Source organism: Corvus moneduloides, chromosome 5 (genome assembly GCF_009650955.1).
Source record: "Corvus moneduloides isolate bCorMon1 chromosome 5, bCorMon1.pri, whole genome shotgun sequence".
Taxonomy (NCBI): Eukaryota; Metazoa; Chordata; class Aves; order Passeriformes; family Corvidae; genus Corvus; species Corvus moneduloides.
The window spans coordinates 7,436,379-7,460,915 of record NC_045480.1 but is presented as its reverse complement, the minus strand read 5'-3'; the positions used below and the strand labels follow the sequence as shown (position 1 = coordinate 7,460,915).

Below are 24,537 nucleotides of genomic sequence, written 5' to 3'. Positions count from 1 at the left end.
CCCGCCCCGGCGGCCCCGCCAGCCCGGCAGCGCCCGCGCCGCGCATCCGGGGTTGCGGCGGGAACTACCGCTGGAACTACCGCTGGAGCATCCGGGCCGAAGCGGGAAGTACCGCTGGAGCGGCGGGAAGTACCGCTCCCCGCTGGAGCATCCGGGGGCGCAGCGGGAACTGCCGCTCCCGGGGACCCCGGCGCCCGGTGGGGCGCAGCATGGAGAGCCCCGCGGTGACCTTCACGCTGGCCTACCTGGTGTTCGCCGTGTGCTTCGTGTTCCCGCCCGACGAGGTGCGCTCGGCGGGGCTGACGGTGCAGAGCCTGCTGTCCGCCTGGCTGGGCAGCGAGGACGCGGCCTTCGTGCAGTACCACCTGCGGCGCAGCACCGGCACGCTGCTGGCGCACTCCCTGCTGCCCCTGGGTGAGTAGCGCTCCGGCTGCCTTGGAATGTGCACCCCGAGCTTTGTAACCAGCTGGCTGCACCGCGGCACGCGCACCCACAAAGGAATTGCAGTTTAAGTACAGAATGGGGAAGGAGATGCTGGAAAGGAGCGCCGCGGAAGGGACCGGGGGGTCCAGGTCGATGGAAAGTTGAATGTGAGCGAGCAGTGCCTTGGCAGCCGGGAGGGACATCCCTGTCCTGGGGGGCATCAGGCACAGCATCGCCAGCCGGGCAAGGGAGGGGATTGTCCCGCTCTGCTCTGGGCTGGCACGGCCTCACCTCGAGCGCTGGGGGCAGCTTTGGACACCACAATATAAGAAAGACATTAAATTATTAGAGAGTGTCCAAAGGAAGGCAACCAAGACGGTGAAGGGCCTTGAGTGGCTGAGGGCACTTGGTCTGTTCAGCCTGGAGGAGACTGAGGGGAGACCTCATTGCAGTTACAACTTCCCATGAGAGGAAGAGGAGGGGCAGACACTGATCTCTGCTCTGTGGTGACAGTGACAGGACCCGAGGGAATGACCTGAAGTTGTGTCAGGGGAGGTTTAGGTTGGATATTAGAAAAATGCTCCACCCCCAGAGGGTGGCTGGGCACTGGAACAGGCTCCCCAGGGCAATGGTCGCAGCACCAAGCCTCTCAGAGTTCAAGGAGTGTTTGGACAATGCTCTCATGCACATGGTGTGACTCTTGGGGTGTCCTGTGCAGGGCTAAGTGTTGGATCCTTGTGAGTCCCTTCCAACTCATCATCTTCTGTGATTCTGTGTTTTAACCAGAGAATGCAAATTGGCTTCCTTTAGCCATATAATTCTCCTAAAATTAAGTGGCATCTCGCAGGTAATTTTATTCAATCAGCAAATTCAAATCAGGTTTGTTTAGCTACATAATTCTGGTAAAAATCAGTGGTGCTTAAGAATTTACCTTCGATTGCTTAAGACAAGAGGCTTGAATTTGAAGTCATCCAGAAGTACAGTACCTCTCCTGGAGCTGAGCTCACTGGTTAGATAACCATATGATTCAGGGCTATGTGTTTTTGCAGGTACTTAATTGTTTTCTGAAAGTAAGTTTTTTTCCTTGCAGGTTATTATCTTGGTATGTGCTTTGCTGCACCTGAAAAACATCTTTGCTTTTTCTACCTGGCTTCAAAAGAATGGAAAACTTTCTTCTTCTTCGCAGTTCTCCTCCCAGCAATCACTAGTGCCCTGGCATATTACTGGTCACGGAAGGGTTGGAATAATCATCCACTAGCTCGGACACTTGCTGTTCATGCTCTCCCGCAGTCGGGTTGGAGGGCAGTAGCTTCTTCCATCAACACAGAATTCAGGAGAATCGACAAATTCGCTACTGGAGCGCCAGGAGCAAGGGTGATCGTTACAGACACGTGGGTGATTAAAGTGACCACCTACTGTTTACATGTTGCCCAGCAGCAGGACATTCACTTGACGGTGACAGACTCCAGACAGCATGAACTCACCCCAGACTCCAACGTGCCTGTGCAGTTCCTCACCATCCGAGTTGCCAGTGTTAATCCCTATGTGAAGGCATTCGATATCCGGTAAAACAACTGCTAAACCTGTTATGTTACATGTGTGCTGTTGGATGTTGCTGATGGAGCGCTTTTGTGCCTGATCTGGAGACTCCCTGGTCTCATCCCTTCCCTTTTGCTCCCTGCTTGGTGTTCTGAGGTGCTGGCCATGTGCAGTGCTGCCATGCAGTGCAGGGAAGGTTGTTTAGGAAGCTTTGTACACGTGCAGCATTGAATACACAACGGATAAACAAAGGGATTGCCCTCTTTGATCTATTCTTAGGGAGAGGATTGTGCTGGATGCAGAAAGAAGTAACTGGATAAAATTAGGTGAGAGATGGAGAACAGGAATGAAAGGTAGAATTTTTGGTCTTCCAAATTTTGGGTGAAGAGAAATAGCTATTTGTCTAAAACTGTGTGTTGTTCACCCACAACTTTGGATTTTTCCTTGTGCTTAAGGCTCATAATTTTATCACTGCTCAGAAGAGCTCTCACTGAGCTACTGCCCCTAAAGCAAGGAAGTAATATTGGTCCTTTTCTGATTTATGTGCTCTCATAGCAGTAAATCATAGCAAACGTGGACTGTTAGGGCTTGTTTTGGAAGGGCCCATGCTGTTTATCTCAGCAGTCTCTCTGTGTAACCAGGCTAAAGAACTAGTTCTGCAGAAACCTCTGAGTAGAAGGGTGCTAAACTCTTTGTTGTTGTGTTACTAAGAGCCATGTTAGTGCTCCTAAAACTATATTTGAAAAGGTATTTGAGTGTCTTTTTGCTGTAAATTTGTATGTCAGGAGCATTTATTAGGTAATTAGGTAATTAAAAGCAGACAGATCACCAGACTTGTAGGTGTGCAGTGGGGCAAGCACGAGGAAGGCAAAGAGGTGATTATGGTAGAGATGCAGGTGAACAGAACTCAGAACAAGAGGTTAGTTAAGGTAAGCATGACAATCCTAAGAAAAGAGACTTTTATAGACCTGTGAGAGTGGTGACCAAATGAGTATTAAACAACTAATGATTTTCTTCTGCAAGCACTTCAGTGCCAGAGTGGTAAAACTACATCCCCAGCTGAGAAAATCATAACTTGTTTGACAATTCCTTTTAGGGAAAAAAGTCCTAACCCCAAAATGTATTTTGTAGCTAAACAGAATAGCATCAGGAACAGTGTTTAAAAGCTGTTCTAATAAGATGTCAGAAATAGTAAATCTCTGCTAGAATGTAGCAGAATCATACAGGATCATTGTATGTATCCAGAATCAGAATCAAATACAGTGAGATGTTTCTGGAGGAAAAATGTTTTTGTGCAGGTGGGCCATGTTTTCCTGCATGTTCAGTGCGAATTGTTCCTCTGGATATAAAGGTCCCTGTGATTTTCACGGACAGCATCTGTTAACAAATGACATTATCCTGTAGCAGTAAAAACAATGGAGACCACTGGGAGCTAGAGCTAAGCCAGCCTTGCATTGTGCTGGGCTCTGGGAACTCAGTGAGTGGTAGGAAAATGAGGGCAGTCTTCCCAGGACTTCTCCATGAAAGCTGTTTCATGAGTAGAAGCATTGAGCTGGAGAGTTCTGACACTACAGTTCAGAACTCTTACCATAAAAAGGGATGACAACAGGGATATGTCACTGCAGGGTCTGTGTGAGGTCTCAGGTGCCACTTGAGTGCTGTGGGCATCACTTTAATTTACAGGAGCAGCTGGTGTGGAACACAGCTTGTTGCAGCCTTAAATCAGTAGTGGTTTGTCACCTTTGTGAAATTTCTGGATTTACCTAAAATTGTATCATAAAATCACAGAACCTGATAGATTGACATTCTTCTGCTACTTATGTAGTACTATATCACCTTGTGATGCCTGCTGCATGATACAACTAATTTCTGTCCTCAGGCGTTTATAAACGAGAATTTAGATATAGTCTAAGTAAAAGGCATTAAAAAGGTGACAGAAGTGGTGCAAACAGCACTTTGCAGTTAATGCATGATTTTGTTCATGTTGATTACTTCAAAAGCCTTCCTTTGTTTTTGTATGATGTTTTAGCTGATCTCTGACATACCCTGCTAGCAATCTTACACAGATATGAATGAGGACAGCGTGTTCTGTTGACCAAGTTCTGCCAAAACCAGTAACTAAACAGCAAAAGGAAACAAGAAAAGACAATGCTGTGTATTTATTCTGACTAATAACTACCAGCCTAAATAGCTTTTCTGTGGATTCACTTCCTTGATGTTAACCTCTGCAAGGTACTATCGAGGTGTTTGGGTGGATAATCATGGTAACATTTTGCTCCATCTTTTCTTCTTCAGGTTGAACTCCACAGAGTATGGGGAGCTCCGGGAGAAGCTCCGTGCTCCTATCAGCAATGCAGCTAATGTTGTGATCCATCAAAGCCTTAGTGATTTATTTTTAGAAACCTTTACATCTCTGGTGGAAATAAACCAGACATACCACGTTCCAAGCACTCAGGTGAGACTTTCTATCCATGTGAGACGGTAATAATTATACTTTCAATATAGATGAGCCCGTGATTACTGTGCAATTGATAAATGTTTACCTAGGGCCATCTCCGGCGAATTACTAAGAGAATTCATTATTATGCAGTTAACAAAAAGGTTTTATTAAAAATATTGATTAAACTATGAATGATGATTTAATTATAATTATCATGTGATTACTGCTTAATAATCTTCATTTAATAATTAAGCAGTATTCAGTCATTAATTAAACAGTAATTGAACAGCAGTCAAACACTCTACTACTCACTACACTTCTAATAATTCAGCTACCTTGCATACAATATGTTTTAGATCTAATATAAACTGTCACCTTGCTGTAGATAACAGATAGCAGGTAGGGAATCTCTTGACCTCAAGAGGTAAACCTTGAGAGGTGTCCTACCTACCTGAGCCTGCCCTGCAGGAGAGCTCCATGGGGGCTGCAGTCACTTAGAGAGTGACGGGTGGTTAAACTGCCCCTTGGTGAGGGTGTGCAGCTGTAGGACTTACAGTTTCATCTCACTGGCCCCTCATAAGACATGGCCTGAATTCCTTAGCTTCTTCAGAAGATACAGCCAAGCACAATTTCTTAGGATCTGCACAGCCAGGCTGACTCCAGTCAGGCCTCCTGGTCAGTGATGCCAGAAACACAAGTGCTCTTTGCTCAGTCAGGGTGATGCTTCCCTCACAAATGCTCACCTGCTGGCTCAGTAAACATGTCATAAATGTAGCTCTGGCTGCTGCTTCTGTTCCTGCTATGAGGAGACAAGCTGTATTGTGAGCATTACGGTATTAAGACATGAGAAATAACACAGGGAAATAAAGTCCACTGTAATAATTTCCATAAAAATGTTACATGAAAACATTTGGAAATGATGACATTGCACTTGCAGAAAGTTTATGGGGAGCCAGAGTCACAGCTGCTGTTGCTGTTCTTAAGGCAGTTTGCTCCAGTACAGCTTGCTTTTCTAGACAGCCAGGTTTTGCTGGACCTTCTGCTGAAATAAACTAATGATTCTTAATTGGGATTTGTTTTAGCTATAATTATTATGGCCACTATTATATGGTGTTAATTATAACAGCATAGAGTCCTACCTCCAGCAATACTCGCAGAGACCTGGTCATTATTATACTTGTGCAGCAGTCAGAAGTGTGACTGGAGCACTGTCCAGTGTACCAGGGGAAACCAGTTAAACCAGTACTGGTGACCCTGCAGGGAGTTTGGGTCCAGTGATTCAGCTAATGGAATGAGGGGTTGGTATCTTTGGTAGTGTTGTGCAGTTTATATGGTTCATGAACTAGCTAAAATAAAACTGGATCAGGTGTGTCTGCACATCATGTTGTGTGTTCTGATTGCAATGCGAGCAAAAAGAGATGTTCACAATAAAGAGAAGATACTAAAGCTGCTTTCTTGCAGAGCATTTCATTTGTGACACATTTAAGTGGCAGCTGAGCTACTGAACTTGGGTTTGATGTTGAGTGATAAATGACACCAGAGATTATGATAAGGATGTTAAAAATACAACACTGAATTTTGCCCTATTTTGAAGCTCCATGAATATGTTGAAAAAGTTAGTTAATCTTTCTATGCTAGAATTTTTCCTGCTTAAAACCTGAGATAAGACCTAATTTCACAAGTTAAAGCTGAGTGGCTTGTGTTCAATCTGGATCTGATCCACAGCCAGCTGCCAGTGCAACTGAGCAGACACTTGAGCTGACAAGGGAAGAGTCACTGGAGATGGGAACTAGAGACCACAGAGAGAGCTGGTTTTTGTTCCACCAGTAGCAGTATGAAGATTCAGGTCTCCATGCCTATTCAGTGTGCTGTCTTTTGAACTTTGTCAAGTTCTTGGACAGCTGGAAGACATGTGGGAAATGCTAATTATTGTTTATTAATTGTAAAACACTTCATAGCAAGATGATGTCCCCATATGCAACTGCAAGTTCATGTGTCATAATTAACTGTGGGGGAAATCAGTTATTCCAATATTATCCAAGAAAAATTAAGTAAGTTTCTAGACCTTCAAGATGAGTGTCCTTGTGTTCAGTACAGCCCTGGTTTCCTCTTTTATGTCTCTTACTTAGAAAGATGGAAGATAGGAACAGCCATTTGCTGTTTTAAGTGGTAAGAACTGTTTGCTTGGTTTGTTTTCCTTACTTTATATTGGTAGTTTTTTTAAAAAATAGTTTGAATGACAAAGCTGGCTGCTTGCTTACCTTTCTGTGGCTGCTGGAAGCTCTTCAGAGAGTGAAAGAATGTTTATTTTTCAGTAATTTTTGTTTAATCATTAGTCTCATGCAGCAGTTCTGGGTTTTCTGTTCAAAGAGAAGCTTTGCTGTCATTAATTAGAGAGTGTTCTAATAAAACCACTTGATATCCTCTGGTGGGGCAGTTCTGCCTTGATTATTCTGGCACAGATGATTTTCTAAATGCCTTTGAAGAGCAGTAACAGGACCCATTCTGTGCAGTTCACAATTTTGATGTTTTTTCTCCTCCCTCAGGAGCTGGAGCCATGCATAGGGTGTATGCAGACTATTGCTAACATCAAGCTCATCAAGAACTGCCAGGAGCCGAACGAGGGGGAATGCCAGCAGTGCTACTGCCGGCCCATGTGGTGCCTCACCTGCATGGGCAAGTGGTTTGCCAGCAGACAGGACCAGCAGCACCCAGAGACCTGGCTGTCAAGCCAAGTGCCTTGCCCGACTTGCCGAGCCAAATTTTGCATTCTAGATGTTTGCCTAATACGATGAGTAGTACTTGGGTACTTTTTCAGTTTGACTGAGTTTCATAGTGGGTTTGGTTAAAGGCCTGCTAGATCTGTTTCTGAGACTTCATGTTCTACCAGGGTACAGACTCTAAGGGTTTCTTTTACAGTGTTGAAAACAGATGTAAATCTTTTCAGTCCTTTTCCACTTTTACCTGTGGATTTTACTCACCTGATGTTAGCTTCTGGGTTTTAATTTTGTTTAAACTCCTATTTTCTTTTCTTACATTTTGGATGGAATAAGGTTATCCTTCTATATTTGCAGTACTGTTGTCTTTTCAGGTTTTACCGTAGGTTAAATTCTTTACATTTTTAAATTTAACGTGGGTTTTGATTCTTTAATAAAGGGCTAACTGAGAAAACTGCTTTGGTTAGACTTCATTGATAGTTTTGTTATTCTTTAATCCAGTTGTAAAGTTATTATTAATCTTTGCAGTTGTTCTCCAAAGAAGTGTATCAGTTGTGTCCCTTCAGCTGCTCCTCTCCACTCATAAGGGGTTGCAGTGAGCTAAGAAATGTAATTCCTGAAGATTTACAAGTCCTGTATGGACCTTTTATTCCATTAATTTGCCTCTAGCATACGTTTTGATGGATGTCTTTTTTTCAAACAACAGAAGGATTTGTCAACATAACCCATTTACCTACACTGCTAATTTATGGTTAAATCTGTTGGTTTCCAGGAGCTATATTGCTTAGGGTTTCAATACTCTTTAGGTGATGGGACTTTTTTTATATACATTGGAAGGGAGTGCAGCAAACATCTGAGCTTTAATTTGTAAATTAAAATCACAGGTGGGTCAAATAGAGAAAGGAATACTTTAAAGCTTTGGTGTACGAGAACAAAAGCTCTTAGTACTTCCCACCTGAATAATCAAAAGGATCTTACCAGTAATCATGGGCAGAGGTGACGTGCTGGTGATTACATGCACACCTCTTGATTACTGTGACAGGCAACTGGTTTGAGCAGGAACAACAAGTGGTAGGATGTAAAAAGGTACAAGTATTGGAAGCACAACCATGGAACATTACATGAGTCTCAGCTGAGCTGCAGGTGGTGAATGCACCCACCTCCACTTGGAGTCAGCCAGGAAATGGTTACAAATGCGGCTGCAAGCAAGAATTCAGAGAGGGGTAAGGAATTGAAAACAGATCTGACAGCATCTCTTGAAAACTAACATTTATGTTATACTGTTGGTGTTGAATTCTAACTTTGGATTTTTTAAATAACATTCATTTGTAAAAATCCAAACTGGTTGAGTTCAAGGACACTAACTGTTCCAGCATATCTCAGTTGCTCTATGTACAACATCTACTATGCAAGTATCTAAACTACCTATTAATAACAGTGGCTTCTCTGTTTTTCATTAACTGTTGTTTTAAATTGTATAAAGTGAGAATTTGACAGTGAGACAGGTAGTATGGATTTGTCTCTTTCCCAAAGAGATCTTCAGTGGCATGTCACTCTTCATCTGAATAGAACTAAATTGAGTTCTGGAGTTTCAGACAGATTTGTTGGCAAGTCTGAAAACTAATCAAAAAATCTAGGAGCTGATCAGCAATTGAATTTAAAATATTTTCCAGTACTTCTGTGGGAAATAATTTCGAGATTTAAAATGGTCTCTGCAGGATTTTTCAACTTTTGGAAGATTCTTACAGGGCCGGGTAGTGTTGTCTGACATGCACCTATCACTACACAGCAGCCTTTACAAATAAGCATTTTGTAACATTTGCTTCTGGAAAGTTTACATAATGTGGCATGGATACAAGGGACGTGGCCCTTGAAATAGTTGCAGAAGTGAGGGTAGGATTTTGGAGCTGTGGTTTTGCCACCACCAGTCATTCAGTTCCTACAGCACTTTGCCTGTTTGGAATAAAAATATTTATTGTAAAGAATGTGAAGCTAAAATCATAAAGGCCTTGAGGAACTTAGATAATAGATACATGTAGTTGCAGATGGTTTTATAGAAAACCAGGTCAGTTGCCAACAGTATTCCATGTAATAAAAGCTTTAAATTCCTAATTGCTCTTGCAGTGGAATCTACTCTGAATTGACTGGAAGTTTTCACTTCAGTGGAACTTTGCTTTTGTTCATCTTACCTCTTTTGTCAGTATAAAAGTATGACAGAGTAACAGTCATAAATGTATGAGACCCTTGCATCTTTTAATGCTCTGTCCACAAAAGTGCCTCTTAGAAAACTTAGTAATAATTACTGAAACAAGATTATGATTTATGTTAATGATAGTACCTGACTTAAATTCCTTAAAACAAGTAGTTTTCCTCAGGTTTAAATTCTCAAAGTAATCTGAGATGCCTCCAACATTTGTGAGCTTCTTAAAGGCTGTGTTAGAGAAACAACTTGTTAAAAATCCACATGAACATGAAAATAATAGAGTACAAAAATAGGCATTTGTATTCATGATAGCTTCAGGTTATCATGCGAAGAGCCACATGCACATATAGGGCCATTTCTAGAGAAGATGCTCTCTGTTTGCAGTAAAGAACACACCATTGCCTCCCACATAATCTTGGTACATTTCTTAAATATGAGGATAGGGTTTAGAATCAGTTTTCTTACTGCATTATGTATAAAAAAAAAAAGAAAAAAATTTAAAAACTAAGTAATGCAAGTGGCTAAAATATTTACTGAAAGAATTTTCTTTTTTATTATTGTGTGTAAATCACTAAGAGCGATTTAGTATTGCATTTCCAGCTATGTGTGTGCTTTTCCACATCACTGACTTGTGGGTGGGCAATGTTAGTAATCTGAAGTATATTATATAAATGTGATGTCATTAAACTAAAGAAAATCTGTGGGTGGACTCTGTCAGTATAAATACCCCATATGAGCATATCATTTGTAGCCCAAATTTCCTGGTGTGCTGCAGCTCAACAGGTCTTTCTCAACACATGGGTCACGGCTATATTATTTATTTCCACATTGTATTACTTCTGTAATTGTAGTGTTCCAGAAGATACTGAGAAAATACGTTATCTTTTGGTTTTTTTAGGTTAACATAATTTGTCAACCCCAAAAAGACATTTTTTTCCAAGCAAGAGATATTTTTAATCCAGTATATGAATAGTTTTTCTACCATGAGGTTTGGCATAGCTTGAAACCAAAATACCAGATTATCATGTGATCTCTTCAGTATTTTTACTTGAAACTGGACCAAGTTGCCCAGAGAAGTTGTGGCTGCCCCATTATTGGAAGTGCTCAGGGGATTGAATGAGACTTTGAGCAACTTGGTCTAGTGGAAGGTGTCCCTGCCTATGGCAGGGGGTTGGAACTGGATGGTCTTTAAGGTCCCTTCCAAAACAAACCTTTTCTGTGATTTCGTAAAACTAGCAGCTTGCATCTAAGCACCATTCCAGTCAGGACAAACCTCAGTAAGACTGTGGTTCTCAGTGCAATTTTTAAAGAAGTGTTGTTGACTTTGAGCTGTTGAAGGAGTTGAGTAATAAATACTCAAGCTCTTACATGGATTACAAGACATTTTCTTCCAAAGACATACTGCAGGATTTCTTATTTGTGGTTTTTGGTGGTTCTTTTGCTAGATAGCTTACCAGTTTAAAACTAACAGTATTATTTGGATAGCCCTTAAGGAAAAGGTTTAATGAATACATGCAGTTAATCTTAAAACTCTCTGAAGAGCTGAATAAAAATACGATTGATTCTTTGTAAGAGTTCTGGTTTTAATTTTAAAGTTATGTTTACCAGGTAAAACCTTACATGGGTGGAGATCAATCTGACTTACTTGTATGCAATGTCTTATCTGAGAACATGGGAATAAATAAAAATAGGGCTTAAATTCTCCTGAAGGGGTACATGGGAAGTCGTTCTTGGACGGATTTTCCTACTACAACCTGAATGCAGAGAGTTGCATAAATGGAAGAAGGTGTGTATGAAATCTAAATAAGAACCTCAGGGAAAAAACCTCCAATGACTTTTCACAACTACCAGATGGGAAGGAGTGACACTGGATGTCATGAAATCAGCAGGGGCAATGATGAAAAATTTGTCTTTCCAAGGGAGCACTCGCATGCAGCAATGGTGTGTCCTATATTAAACATTTATTTTATCGTCATCGTGCTCAGATTTATTACCAAGCAACAGCAATAAAGAATCTTACTACATTCCTGTAGTAGAGGACCTACTGGAGTGAGTCCAGAGGAGAACCATGAAGATGTTCAGAGGGCTGGAGCACCACTGGTAGGAGAGAGCAGGAGGTGTTCAGCCTGGAGGAGAGAAAGCTCCAGGGAGACCTTGGAGTTCAGCACTTTGCAGTACCTGAAGGGTCTCCAAGAGAGCTGGAGAGGGACTTTTGGCAAGGCCATGGCATGATAGGACAAGGGGGGAATGGCTTTAAACTGAAAGAGAGTAGGTTCAGATTAGTTATAAGGAGGAGATTCTTTACTGTGAGGGTGGTGAGGCATTGAAACAGGTTGCTCAGAGAAGCTGTGGATGCCCTATCCCTGGAAGGGATCCTGTTCCAGGCCAGGTTGGAGGGATCTAGGGGAAGGCATCCCTGCCCATGACAGGGGAGTTGGAAGTAGATTATCTTTAGGGTCCCTTCCAACAAACCATTCTATGATTTTAAAAACTGGTTAGTCTGCAGCTAAGTACCATTCCAGTCAGGATGGTATATAGTAAGAATAAAGTTCTGTGTGCCATTTCTTAAGAAATGTTTGTTGACTTTGAGCTGTTTAAGGAGTTGAGATATAAATACTGGAGCAAATTATCTTTAAGGTCCTTTCCAAATCAAGCTGTTCTATGATTCCATTAATGGTATGAAATGTGGGTCACATTCCTGTATAGTGTAAATTGTCGTGGCCACTAACCCCTCACGACGTCTAGCAGGAAACTACCTTGTCCCAAAACGAATCCTTGGCTATTGCGTGAGGTAACGCCGTGATGTGGGAGCTGGGTTTTCCCTAGATTTGCGAGCGGAGTGGGCCGGGGAATGCAGCCGCAGGGAGATGGCGAGAGGGCAGTGGCGCCCTCGGTGTGAGGGAAGCTGTGCCCAGGCCCTCACAGGGGCGCAGGACGCGCCCCTTTCCTCCGGTAACACCGACCAGTGCCCCGCACGAACAGCCCCATCCCGGCTCCCCCGGCTGCGGCAGCGCCCGAGCGCGCCTGCGCTCCCCGCGGGAGGACGGGCCGCGCCTGCGCTGCCGCTGAGCCGGGGCCGGAGCCGGGGCCGGAGCCGGGGCCATGTTCGGCGGGGCCGCCGCCCGCCTCAGCCATGTCCGGCGGGCCGCGCCGCCCGGGCTCAGCGGAGCCGGGCGGGCTGCGCAGGTGGGAGCGGCCGCGGGGGGACGGGGAACGGGGCGGGCATCGCCCTGCTGGGCGGGCGGGGGTGCCGCGCTGCCTGTCCCGGGGCGGCTCCGGGGGCAGCTGCTGGCTATGCAGCCGTGGCAGCCCGTGCTCCTCCGCCAGACGGCCCCTTCTCCTGCGGCCTCGGCCCCTTGCAGGAGCTCCTTCGGCCTCCTCTGCCGGTGGCGAGTGAGGGACCAGCTGCCCGGGCAGGCGAGGCACCCCAGCCCGGCTGGGAGCACGGCGGCTTGGCTTCAGGCTGGAGTGGGCGGGCAGTGCAAAGCAAATACCGGAATGTGTTTAAAAGGCATAGTTTTCGGTTGTCATTTCCCCTTACGTTTTCAAACAGTGTCGCACTTACGACATGTGTTGTAGTGTACCTAAGCTGGTGTGCTTTTTAAAAATTTTTCTTTCAAGTCATTAAATCGAGTAATTGCTGAAGGTGGTCAGAGAAGGGTTTTATCCATTCACTGTCTTGGCGAAAACCGAGCGGGTTTGGAAGCGTCCTTCTGCCTGGGTCTGTGATTCGGAGGGAGCTGTTTGTGCTGTGTGTTGTTGGTAACTTCGAGCCTCTGGGAGCAGGAAACTCCCAAAGCCAGGCAGGGTGGGGGAGGAAGGGAAAGCAAACATGAGTGCTTAACTCAGGAGTAAAATATGAAAAATCCTTCCTTCCCTCTCCCTTGTTTAGTTACGCGCAGAGAGCTGGCACGTACAGAGCAGTGTGTTTGCTGTTACACATACAGAAACACCGTGTATTTACAGTGCAGAGGCTGCAGTACCCGGTCGCTCTCTCGAGCAGGTGTGGTGGGGGATCTGCCGGTGTGGTCCTCAGCCCAGAAGCCAGGTCTGGTGTTAGTAGATGCTGCGATTGTGTTTTGTTTAGTAACCCGTCATTTAACATGTCAAAGCCGCCAGAATCGAGGAGGAAAATGTAGAGAACTCAACCCTTAAGCAATCCCTGGCTGACCCACCAGCGTGTTGCAAGCACTACAGTCAGATCCCAGGCTTCCTTGTGAGGGCTCTGCAGCCATGTCTGGTCAAGAATTTCCTGGGTAAAAGTGTTTCCACATAAACATTTGACCTACTTCTCCTTAGCCATTGCATTGAAGTGTAGTTCCTGAATTTGGCTTTTCCGTGAATTTACTACGGGATGGGGCAGTAAATAAATGTCAGGTAGTGCACTGCTGCCGGAGGATGGTCTGTGGATGTTGGCACATGTCCACAGGTCTATAAATACTGGTGACAGTCCTCAATTAGGTTTTTTTCTCCCACCATTTTGTCTGCAAATAGAGTATATGTTTGGCTGTTTAAATAATAATGGTTTATTTGAAAATGTTGATGTCTTAATTGCATTAATCAAAGACATTTTCTCAGCAATTGCACTGTCTAACATCTTCGTTAAGTAAATGTTTCCTGAATAAGTTGAGGTAAATCACATATCTGTATGCCAAATCAGATTGTCCATATTTGTTTTTTATGGGCAATGTTCAGTGACTACCAGTGACTTGATTTCAGATGAAAATTCTTGTTTTCTAGTTCTGTGCAGCATCCACACTGCTGGCATCAAGAACAGGAATATAGAAGCTGGAAGCATTCAGATTCTTTGGTGCTTGAGGAATATCAGTGTGGCCATTCAGGCCATTGGCTGGACAGGTGAGGAATAAATGTGAATTTTCTTTACGTCTCCACTTTGCTACACTCTTCTTTAGGACTCCAAGAAAAGCTTGGACATACTTAGGTTGAGTGTTTTCTTATAACAGAGTAGCACAGAGTTAGGAGATGATACTTGCATCGTGCCTGAAGAAGACCACCCAGTTTGTCTAATTGAAATACATGCCATGGTATTAGCAAGTATTCCAAACGAAAGGGAGAAATGCTATTTAGTGAAGCAGTAGGTTAAGCCCTTTATTGCTGAAGGCTTCAATATTAGTATAAAATTCCCAATGAAGCCATATGCTGTTATTTTCATACTTTGCTTATGCATCTTTATGTGTAAGTGTGGGCAGGCCATCTTTGTTCACTTCACAGTGCACTTGGTATATTCAGTTCTACTGCAGTTTTTAGTGAGCACCTTTTTTTTTCCCCTACGGTTATTGAGGAAAATTTGAGATGAGATAGAATTTTATACATAGGTAATTCTACGAATATTTTTCTTGGCTTTTGGATATTCTAGACTGATGACCTACGGTGGAGGAAGTGGTTGAGACTTGTATCTTACAGTCTGATAGCAAGGGTGGAAAGTGGTGAGTGCTGAGATATGTGCAGAAAACTGAACAGAATGTAAGAGGAAATATTTTACTGAGGGTACATGAAAATATTTTTTTTATGTAATTCATACATTTCTGAATATTACGCTGTATGAAGGTGATTTTAATTTTTGATGGCATGTTTAATATTGTTTCATTAATAAATTAATCTTTTGAAGACCTTAGGAAAGGCCTTGTGTTCAGGAGTGTTTTCTGTGTCTTTGATGTGGTCATAAAAAATACTAACGGTATGGCATGAGTGTGAGACTTAAGTGGATGTGCCAGCAGTGTTTTGTGTTTCTCTTTTGCTGAGTGGATATGTTCCTTTTCAGTGTGGAATCTTTGTCCTGTGTTAAAATGATGTTGTCAGCACGGATGGTAATTTCATCTGTTGATATGAAACCATTTAGGGAAAGTAAGACTATCAGCTAAATCTGCTTCTGTATTACTTATATCACTTGTTAAATGTTGAGGCATTAAAATTGACAGAAGAGGGCAGGCTGAAGGTGACTTAGAACTGAAACAGAGGAGCATGCTTGTGGTTTTACAGTTGTGGAGTGGTTTTGTCCACTATTGATGTTTCTGTTCATTAACTGTGTTACAAGCAGCAAACATTCATGATGAATTCCCATTATTTTCTCTAAGCTCTACAGAACCAGAACATTCTAGACCTCTTTCCAGTTGCCCCAACTGGGAAGGTAGAATTGAAGAAGGCAAAACAATGAGGACATCAAATAAAAAAATCACAAAGTAGGTATTGAACTATTACTGCTTATTGTTGCATTGGTTTTAGCAATAACCATCTGATGATCTCTGACTACTTTACATGCATTAATGAATATTTGAAACACAGGCTGTTTCATATCAAGCCTGAAGGAAGCCTTAAGGAGGGAGTAGCACTGAGAAGTTTTATCTCAAAAGCTACTTGTGTGATCATTTGAGGTTCAGATTTGATTAGCACAGCTTTCATTTCTGTGAACTAGTGAGTTCAGAGTGGTGCTCACTGTCTTATCAGTAAGAATACAGGCAGTTCTAGAATATGTTTATGTAACTTATAAAACTATTAAGGTTCTTTTCAACTTAATTCTTACTTTTATTTTCAAGTTCTGTTGCAAGTGACTCTGCTAATCCAGCTGAATGGGAAACTGATGAAGTGGTCCTGAGGAGAAGACAAAAACAGATCAATTTTGGAAAGAATACCCTTGCATATGACAGATACCTTAAAGAAGTTCCAAAGTAAGTTGCACTGTGTTGTAGCTTTCCAAATGAACTCTTACTTGTTCCTGGTGTGTGTGTGTGTGTAAAACAGCACACAGCCTTAGTTCTCTTCAAATTCTTCCTCTAGTTTTTATTGCTGAGTGTGACATTATATGGTGCACAGTATCTCTGGGTAATTTGAGTCAGCTGTCCCAGCAGTTTTCCCTCTCAACTCAGTGTTCACCGTAAACTTAGTGTCTGTGGGATGGGGCAGGGCTGAATGGGGAAAGGAGAAGGCCTTGAAGCTGTGTGAGCACGAAGGTAACTCCATCCCAGCCAGACTGGGTACAATACTAAATAAAAGAAGCTGCACTTGACTCAGGAGAAATAAAGTTGAAGGAGCTGGAGGTTGGGATATTATTGAAGGAGTATGAGTTATGCTTCTGTTTTGTGTCTGTTCATGGGCAGTAGGGATCTGCTTTTGGCAGCTGTCAGAGAGCTGGACTGGATGAGCTTCCAGTCTGACTCAGAACATGATGGTTAGTTGTTGCTTTTGTGATCTATTTTTGGTAATGTCTTATATACATCTCAATTAAGTGTTTAAAAATATGAACTTTATTTATCAGACCACTGATGCCTGTGTGATCTGATGAGCTGAGGATTCTTTTTAAGGGAAAAACCTCCATGTTCTGAAATAATAAATCTTAACTGTGTATTTACAGGGACCAGCGAATTCCAGGAGTTCACCCTAGAACTCCCAACAAGTTCAAGAAGTACAGCCGTAGGTCCTGGGACCAGCAGATCAGGCTGTGGAAGATAGCACTGCATGCCTGGGATCCTCCTGCTGAAGAAACCTGGGATCTGCAGCCAGTGTGTGTATATGGGTGAATTAAGTCAAGGCTTAAGGAATTTAAGGAGGGCTCTGTAGTTCCTTTAGAGCATTCCTGACTGGGAGAAAAAAGATCAGACTCAGAAATGGGAGTCTCCTTGAATGCTTTGTTTTCCATTTGAATTCTGTTAGTCTTCAAGATACTCCCATTATTTAGTCTTAAGATTATCTGCAGTCAGGCATTTATGGGGAGGAAGGCATTTGGTCTGCCTGCAGAATGCATTCCTCCCCTTTGTCTTTACACTGGTGGGCACAAGGTAATATTACTTTTTTAGAAAGCGAGAGGCATAAGCACAAATTTGGTGATTACTGTTCCTTGACTTTGATAACCTTTCCTTCTTTCCTTTTCCTGATGTCATGGAACCATGTGTCTCCTACAGTAACAATATGTTAGAGGATTTGAGACGTTTAAAGTGAGAGAGAGGTTTCTGTGCTCTCTTCAGGAGAGTGTCAGGTGCATTCAAGATGGAAATATTTTTATCTTTTCACAACTTTGAATTTCTGTAACAAGGCTAGCTCTGTTAATTGATGCCACCTCATACTTTACACGATTTGGACTAGTAAATTGGGAGGAAAAGGGTGAATGGAGTTCTTGTAGCTTTGTAACTGCACTGTGTAAATAGTTTTACCTGTGTTGTAATTAACCTGTGGTGGAAGTTGCAGTTTTTACACCATTTGAGTGTCATATGAGATGAACTGTTAATTATTACTTCAGTTTAACTGTTTTCTAGTTGGAGCAGTAAGCCAGATGGGTAGTTTTTTAAAGCTTTTTTTTTCCCCTCCTGTTTTTAGTAGTACAGAACCTTCAGGTAGTTCCCAGGAACGGTTCTGCAAAGATGAGGATGCTTCTGGCTCCTTTGTGTTTGACGAAAAGCAGAAGAGAAATGAGTGTGAAGATGAATGCAGACAGACTGACTACATACCTGAGAGGTATGAGAGAAAACTTCTGTGCTTAACTTAGGGAAATAATTCAGTACGTGTCAGTTTTTTGTAGGAAATGTTTAATGTGGAAGAGTAGTTAATGCTCAGCTCTGGAGTTTGGCACTTTTGCTGTTGAATGTAATCCATCAATGGTACAGAGCATTGAATGTGGAAAAATTACCAGCATTGCAGAATTACATGATTTAACAGAAGGAAAGGCAGTATTTTTTCAGCTTCTTAGAGTACTGAGGTTTCTTTAGTCAGTGCTGGAATGTTCTGAAAGTAGAGGAGCTTTTTCAGAAGCAGGAGTCCCCTTCCTTAATAGCATCTTGCCTGTCTGCAGAACAGCAGGGAGGCTGACTCTGAAGTACCTTGTGCACTTCCCTGTTTACTGAAATCCTTTGTCCTGGGGGATGTGTGTGGAGCTCAAAATGATTCTGCTTCCAAACCGTGAGCCATTTGCTCCATGTTCCTCTGTGTGACTGAAGAATCATACCTCAAAAGAAAACTTCCTCTGTAGCATATGCTATTATTTAGCAGAACTCTGATAAACATTTAGACATAGATAAAAAAATGTTATGTGTGTAAAATCTGTGTTTTATTTTTGTAGTTCCTGTTCTCCTGATTCTTCTCCAGTATGGAAACGCAGAAAAAGAAACAGTTCTGACTCCTCTGTGGTTTCAGAGAGCAAAAACCATTATCTGCAGATGTACCACACACTGGAAAGGTATGAAATTATTCTCCATATGGGAATTCATTGATACTACAAACTGCCTTTTGGAATATAACTAGTACTTTTCCCTCCATTTGTTAACAGCTTTAATTTCATCTAAAAATGTGTGCGATTTAATGAGGAATGGAAATCATGTCAGAATAATTGTGCTGTATGATAGCAATTATTTACAGTGGTCCATTGCAAGTGTCAGAAGACACAACACAGGGGGTTTTGTGTGTAGATTTAAGCAACACAAAGGGTTTTGGCAGTTTAGTAGACATTTCACACTAACCTTCGTAAAAAATGTTTATACAGGTGTGGTTTTGTGGTTTTTTTCTGTCCACTTAGCCCCCTTAAGAGGAGCTGTGTTACCCACGTGCATGGATTCAGACCTTTTCATTTTCTTTCCAGCCTTACTGACTCGGGACATCAGGAGGCTTTTTCAAAGTGCTCAGAGTGGGAAGCCTTAGGTGAAAAAGATGAAGTAGTGACAGTACAACAAAGTATAGGAATAACAAGGTAAATACCCCAGTGATTATGATGTTATTTCTGTTTATTGCTTATCCTGTAAAGGTGTTCCTTTTCCCTTTTCCCTTTTCCCTTTTCCCTTTTCCCTTTTCCCTTTTCCCTTTTCCCTTTTCCCTTTTCCCTTTTCCCTTTTCCCTTCTTTTTTCTTTCCCTTTTCCCTTTTCCCTTTTCCCTTCTTTTTTCTTTCCCTTTTTTACATTTCCTCCAGCACATGGTATGTTTGGTTGTTACTTCTCTTCTTTGAGCTTACTCAGCTTTTTCCACTCTGACTTTCCCATCTGTTGCTTTCTGCTCTCTGCCATCCCAGATAGTGCTGGAAAATGATGAGCCCCTTTCACATTCTGTCTTGTGGAAAGAATTGGAAGTTTGCCTCTCATTTCCTCAGCCTTTAAGAGCTGGAAGCTTGCTCTCTGTCTCCTTAGAGATTAAGTTGTTTTGTAGTGACAACAATGATAGTTTTTTGTTTTTATGCAGTGACCCAATTCCAGCCAGTTGTTCTTCAGGATGGAACAATCCAAAACAGAGGAAATCCAGCTTCTTTCTGCCTGACAGCAAGACTTGCAGAGATGCAGACTGCAGGCTGGAGAGGTATGAAATGCAGCTCATCAATTGGGGTTTGAGGGGTATTTTTTAATTAATTTTATAATTATAAATTATATTAATTTAGAAGCTTAGTTGCTTTCTTGCTGTAATTCAGTCCAAGCTTTTATTATAAACATTGACTTTTTTTTTTTTTTTTTTTTTTTTTTTTTGCTATTCTTCTTAGGGATGTTTTGGTCGATATTTATATGTTGTGTGGTAAAATTCTGTCCTTATGTTCTTTATGTTCTCATGTTACAGTCTGTGTTAATGGATTGTAGCTATTTTATATTTAAAAGTTACCATAATAAAGGCACTTAGTCTTTGGGTTTGGTTTTTTTTATTTGTAGGCTTAAACTTTGTAGCAGTTTATTGGAAGGACATCAGTCAGAATACCCTGACAGAGGATGGGGAAGTGCAAATACTGAAGATACAATATTGAGGAAAAAAATCTAAATACCAAAGTGAGTTTGTGCTGACTACTTACGTGACCTGTTCTGTTTCAGTAGCTCATCCACAGTATCGTTCTACAGAATCCAACTGTTCAGTTCAGGCAGATCAGTTTCTTTTTTATTCCTTTATTTTATTAGTGTTTTATCCCATCCTCTTGCACTTAATACAGCCCCTTAATTAAAAGATCTAATGCTTCAGACTTAGGAAATTGAAATTGTTACCTGTCCGCTAGAAGATGTATTTTTATCACTCAAAAAATGCCAGTTTTTTCAATTATTTCAGTAGCACCTTTTCTGCCTCTTAATGTTTTTGTGATGAAGTTACAGCTTGGCATTTGCAGCAGTAGATTTTAGTGAAAATTTTCTCTTGGACTGTAGATTCCTGGGGTGCATTAATAGGATGGATGGCAATCTGGGTCAAACAGGTTTTATTAGCAGGTAGTCTTTTGTGTAATTAGATTGCCTTTGAACTACATTTGATGCAGGCTCTGAAACATGGACTAGGATATAAATGTCTGTTAAACAGTGATCTTTGACTATTTTGCATAATAAAACTCATTTAGAATATGGCCAAAATTAGTTTTACACTTAGATTTTGGATTATAGCAGTATGAGGAAAAGGCAGCTAGAGCTTTTAAAAAACTATGCTGATGGCATTTTTCTTTTGACTTTATTGATTTTTAAGTTAAATTCTTTGAGCATGAATAAGATTTAACATGCATTCACTTCCCTAAAGTGCTAATTCAATATTTGAAAATATCTAGTCTTTCTTTGTATATAGAAGTATTGAAGAAGGAATTTCTCCTGTGACAGAAAAAAGACTTGAAGAATAGGAATGTAGTCTGAGACCAGCAGATCAAGTCTTGGAAAACTGGTGCTGTCATGTAGGATCTGCACTGAAAGAGGAAGATTTACAGTCAGCAGACGTGCAATCAACATAAGGTGAAATTATTCAGGTAAAAGAAGCATCTCTATGTCACAGTTAAGAGCCTTTCTGGTTTCCACATAGTTGATGCTTAGTGTTTTTTCAGTGGTCTTTGTTGTAAATAAGGCTGTATTAAGGAGTGTATACACTCAGTGGGTTTGTAAATATTTATGTAAGATGTATGAAGTGAATTAAATACCTTCTCTGTGGAGCAACACACTGGTTTTCTGGGATGGAAAGATCAGTATTTAGAGCAACATTGCCTTTAACCTTGGCTTTTAGGTGTGATGAGCTCTAATTCTCAAGTGTCAGGAACTTTATCTGTGGAAGTTTAATCTTGCTTGAAAACCAGATAGTGGGTTACATGATAGAATTCCACACTACCTTCCCTTGCTAAAAGAAAATTTGTCATAATCAGAAATAAATATGAATGTATCTGGTTGCTTTGTGGGGAAAAACCTTAGTCAATAGGATATTTTTAAGATATGGCAGAAATTCATTAATTATAATTGAGATAAAAGTCTATTTTATGAATTAATGACATTTAGATGAAAATTATGTGAGTGGTTGAGAAAAATAGGCTCAGCTGCTTCCTTTTCTTCTTGACAAATACTTTAGGAATGTAGGGTATCTAGTACTGTATTTTCTCAGTAATTTATGTGTTCAAAATGTTCATACTAGCTGTAACACTTTCTTTGGTATGGACAATATGGGTTTCTCCTTTATACTGTGCTATAAGCTCACCATATGCAGTGCTCTCTTCCATTTACTGCTACTGTAATGCTACAGCTTAAAAGAGGAAATGTTTTGCTGTTAATGCCTGGATATAGCACATTTATAAAATGCTGTTACCTGCTTTTTTGTTTAGGTTTCTCCAGATCTTTATAAGGATAGATTGTTTCCTGCAAGCTGTGCCTCAAGTGTAAAACTTCAGATTTCATGAAGCCTGTGCTGCAATGACAATGGATGTTCCTTAAAGCTTTTGTGAGGACATTTCTGCTATGCCTGCATTGGCAGGTGACACGTGCATTATATTGCAAAGCTGCTTCAGGTGATGGATCCTGGCATTCCCTCTGGAGATCTTGTTCCTCAGAGTGTGCTGATGTTTCACCAGGAAATTGGTGAATTGACTTGACTCCAGCATCGAGTCAAACTGAAGAATGCCACCCCTCAAACCAAGGAACCCTCTCTGCTCCACTGGACCAGAATTGCACATCCAGCCCGAGGAACTCCTTCAAAGGAATGTAGATAATTTCAGCTTTCCTCCAGTCATTAAAGACAAGCTGTTAATAACTTTTGGATTGGGCAATCACCCATTTGGCCTATTTATTGTTCTCTGAGATGAATTAAGCTGGCATTTGCCTAAGCCAGGTGAGAGAAGAGAAAGGAAAGGTAGATGGTCTATCAAAATCAGATCCTTTTCTTGAAGGGGCTCAGTGACTTTTAGAACAGCAGCCAGCTTAAATACCTGGATTTTGCTTTTATGTGTGTTACAGCCTGACCCAAAGAGCCAGTCTACTGTTAAAGAGTGGGAGAGGATGTATTCAGTGCCTGTTGTTCCTACAACTATTGGGGATGAATAGCAGTATTTGCAGGTGTGGAGCTGCTCTTGTCCAGGCTAAGGAATTGTGATGATGTTGGGATAAGCTCTCCTTTGTTTTACTCTGCCAGCACTGTGTGCAGAAGTTTGAAGTGAGAGCTGTGGCTACAGTAGTTTATACTAAATTCATGTGCCAGTTGCAAGAATTTTACAGTCCTTGTGTAGCATGTACTGGGATACCAATGTCTGCTAGAGCTGGGAGTTGTCTCTACAGGGTTTGGTTTTGCTTTTCACCACAGCCTTCTGTGGGGCTGGAAGTACCCAGGGCCAAGAGCCCTTTGTGCTGCTGATTTGGAAATAAGCTGCTTCCCCAGGAACTACTCCCACTCCCAAAATGTTATTTCCAGGCATGCTCAGGCATTTTTCCCAACACAAGGGTGTATCAGTCACACACCACAGAGCACGGAGTGTGCGTGTGTGTGTACAAGGGAACATCTGTACAGCACTTTTCTAAGAAGTAATATTTAGAACCTTGTTGTTCCAGTGTGCATGCTTCCATGTGATTTATGGTGATTGTAAATAAAGGAATGTGTTACATTTTTGGCAATTTGCCTTTATGCAGAAGAATTAAAAACTTTAAAAATCCTTGTTAGTCTGCTTTTGGGGTTGTGTTATCAGTTTGACTGTAAAAGGAATATGTGGGCCCAGTAGTCCTTTTTTGTTTGTTTTAGAGTGTTTTGTTTGTTTTGGATGATTTGCTTTTTTAGCCCTTGCTAAAAGGGGAAAGGAGGAGTCTTCAGAGATGAAAATTAGACTCTTGAAGGGATTCAATTCTGGTTGTGTCCAGCCCCTCATTTTGTGCTTAGGGCATGGTAACTTACTGGAATGCAGCAGCTGGAGTCTCAGCACCCATTCTGCCATGGAAAGGTGTCCTGCTGGAGAAGATGGAACTGCTAGGTGAGAGTAATAGGCTGTCAAGAAATATTTAAACTCATCTTACGTATTTCATGAGTATTAAGAGCCTTTAAGCTTTTGCCTGAGGTAGACAGGGCCTGCAGTGGATTTATGGACACATCTATAGGATTTGTAATTCAGCAGTCCTTAAAAGATCTTTGTATTTCTTGGTTGAAGATATTAGCCTAGACATAGCATAACCAATCTGTGTGTGGCAGTCAAATTTTGGGTAGATTTATTCCCAAATCCACATTCTGTATGCTTGGACAAGCTATGGTAGCACAAGGGAAGGAACGAAACAGCAGATGAGGTTTGAAGTCTGCTGAAGTCATTTCATGCAGTGATGTAGAACATCTACACTGGATGTAGAATCATCCTGTGTTCTAATTAGTAACCTCATTAGTGTAAACAGAGCAGTCAAAACTGGAACACAGCCTGTCCATGCACTTGTTTACCTACCCACGGCTGTCTGACACAGAGTTTACAACTGAGGTAAGCGAGCAGAAGTCTGGCACTCCACCCCCAGTTTTTCCTTTAATTTTACTCAATTAAATCTCCTCTGCATAAATCTGTGCTCAGTTTGTAATTAAGGCAAAATACACCCTGAACTTCAGCAGACAGGTCTCAGTTTCTGCCTAGAAGTGACAAGTGTCTTCTGTTGGCATGCTTCCACTGGGAGAATCTCCTTACAGATGATAACATTATCTGTGCTTGTGGAAACCATCCTTCACTGGCAGTTCTGAAATGCCATGGGTTGTGTGTCCTTTGTTTCCTTTGTAAAACTCCTTTGAGGTCACAGCTGAGGATATCTCCTCCCCTTAAATTCCCACTGTGGTGTGAAACTGCTTTTCTGAAGGATTTTTGTTGCTGACAAGGACAGAAAGATGCAGTGCAGCTGTAATCCCTGAGCTGTGTCCCAGCAGATAGTTCTGGATAAAATGAATTTAATTTGTACGTAGTGTTATGCTAAAAGTACTGTGTAGCTTCCAGGCTGTAGCTGTTCTCTGTCTGGCTTGCTTGGATGTGTTCAGGTCATTGTTCTAGCTTGTGTCAGAGCCAGGCTGA

General features: G+C 41.8%; 2 protein-coding genes across 6 annotated transcripts; both read left to right on the top strand.

Moving 5' to 3' along the window:
* Positions 1 to 10,889, top strand: TMEM129 (transmembrane protein 129). Its single transcript, XM_032109639.1, has 4 exons — positions 1 to 414; positions 1,514 to 1,988; positions 4,258 to 4,417; positions 6,949 to 10,889. The coding sequence occupies exons 1-4, from the start codon at positions 210 to 212 to the stop codon at positions 7,195 to 7,197; spliced, it is 1,089 nt and encodes a 362-aa protein (XP_031965530.1). The 5' UTR covers positions 1 to 209; the 3' UTR covers positions 7,198 to 10,889.
* Positions 10,890 to 12,407: 1,518 nt separating this feature from the next.
* Positions 12,408 to 23,163, top strand: LOC116444084 (histone RNA hairpin-binding protein-like). 5 transcript variants are annotated; one of them, XM_032109152.1, is made up of 12 exons: positions 12,408 to 12,508; positions 14,063 to 14,179; positions 15,418 to 15,522; positions 15,877 to 16,008; positions 16,692 to 16,841; positions 17,654 to 17,788; positions 18,390 to 18,506; positions 18,906 to 19,013; positions 19,497 to 19,610; positions 19,952 to 20,065; positions 20,818 to 21,009; positions 21,847 to 23,163. In XM_032109152.1, exons 1-10 carry the CDS (start codon positions 12,456 to 12,458, stop codon positions 20,055 to 20,057), a joined length of 1,137 nt encoding a protein of 378 aa, XP_031965043.1. In that variant the 5' UTR covers positions 12,408 to 12,455; the 3' UTR covers positions 20,058 to 20,065; positions 20,818 to 21,009; positions 21,847 to 23,163. The 5 variants fall into 5 exon arrangements, with proteins under 5 accessions (XP_031965043.1, XP_031965042.1, XP_031965041.1 ...); XM_032109151.1 differs by having other exon boundaries at positions 17,651 to 17,788; positions 20,867 to 21,009; XM_032109150.1 differs by having other exon boundaries at positions 17,651 to 17,788; positions 20,835 to 21,009.
* Positions 23,164 to 24,537: the final 1,374 nt, after the last annotated feature.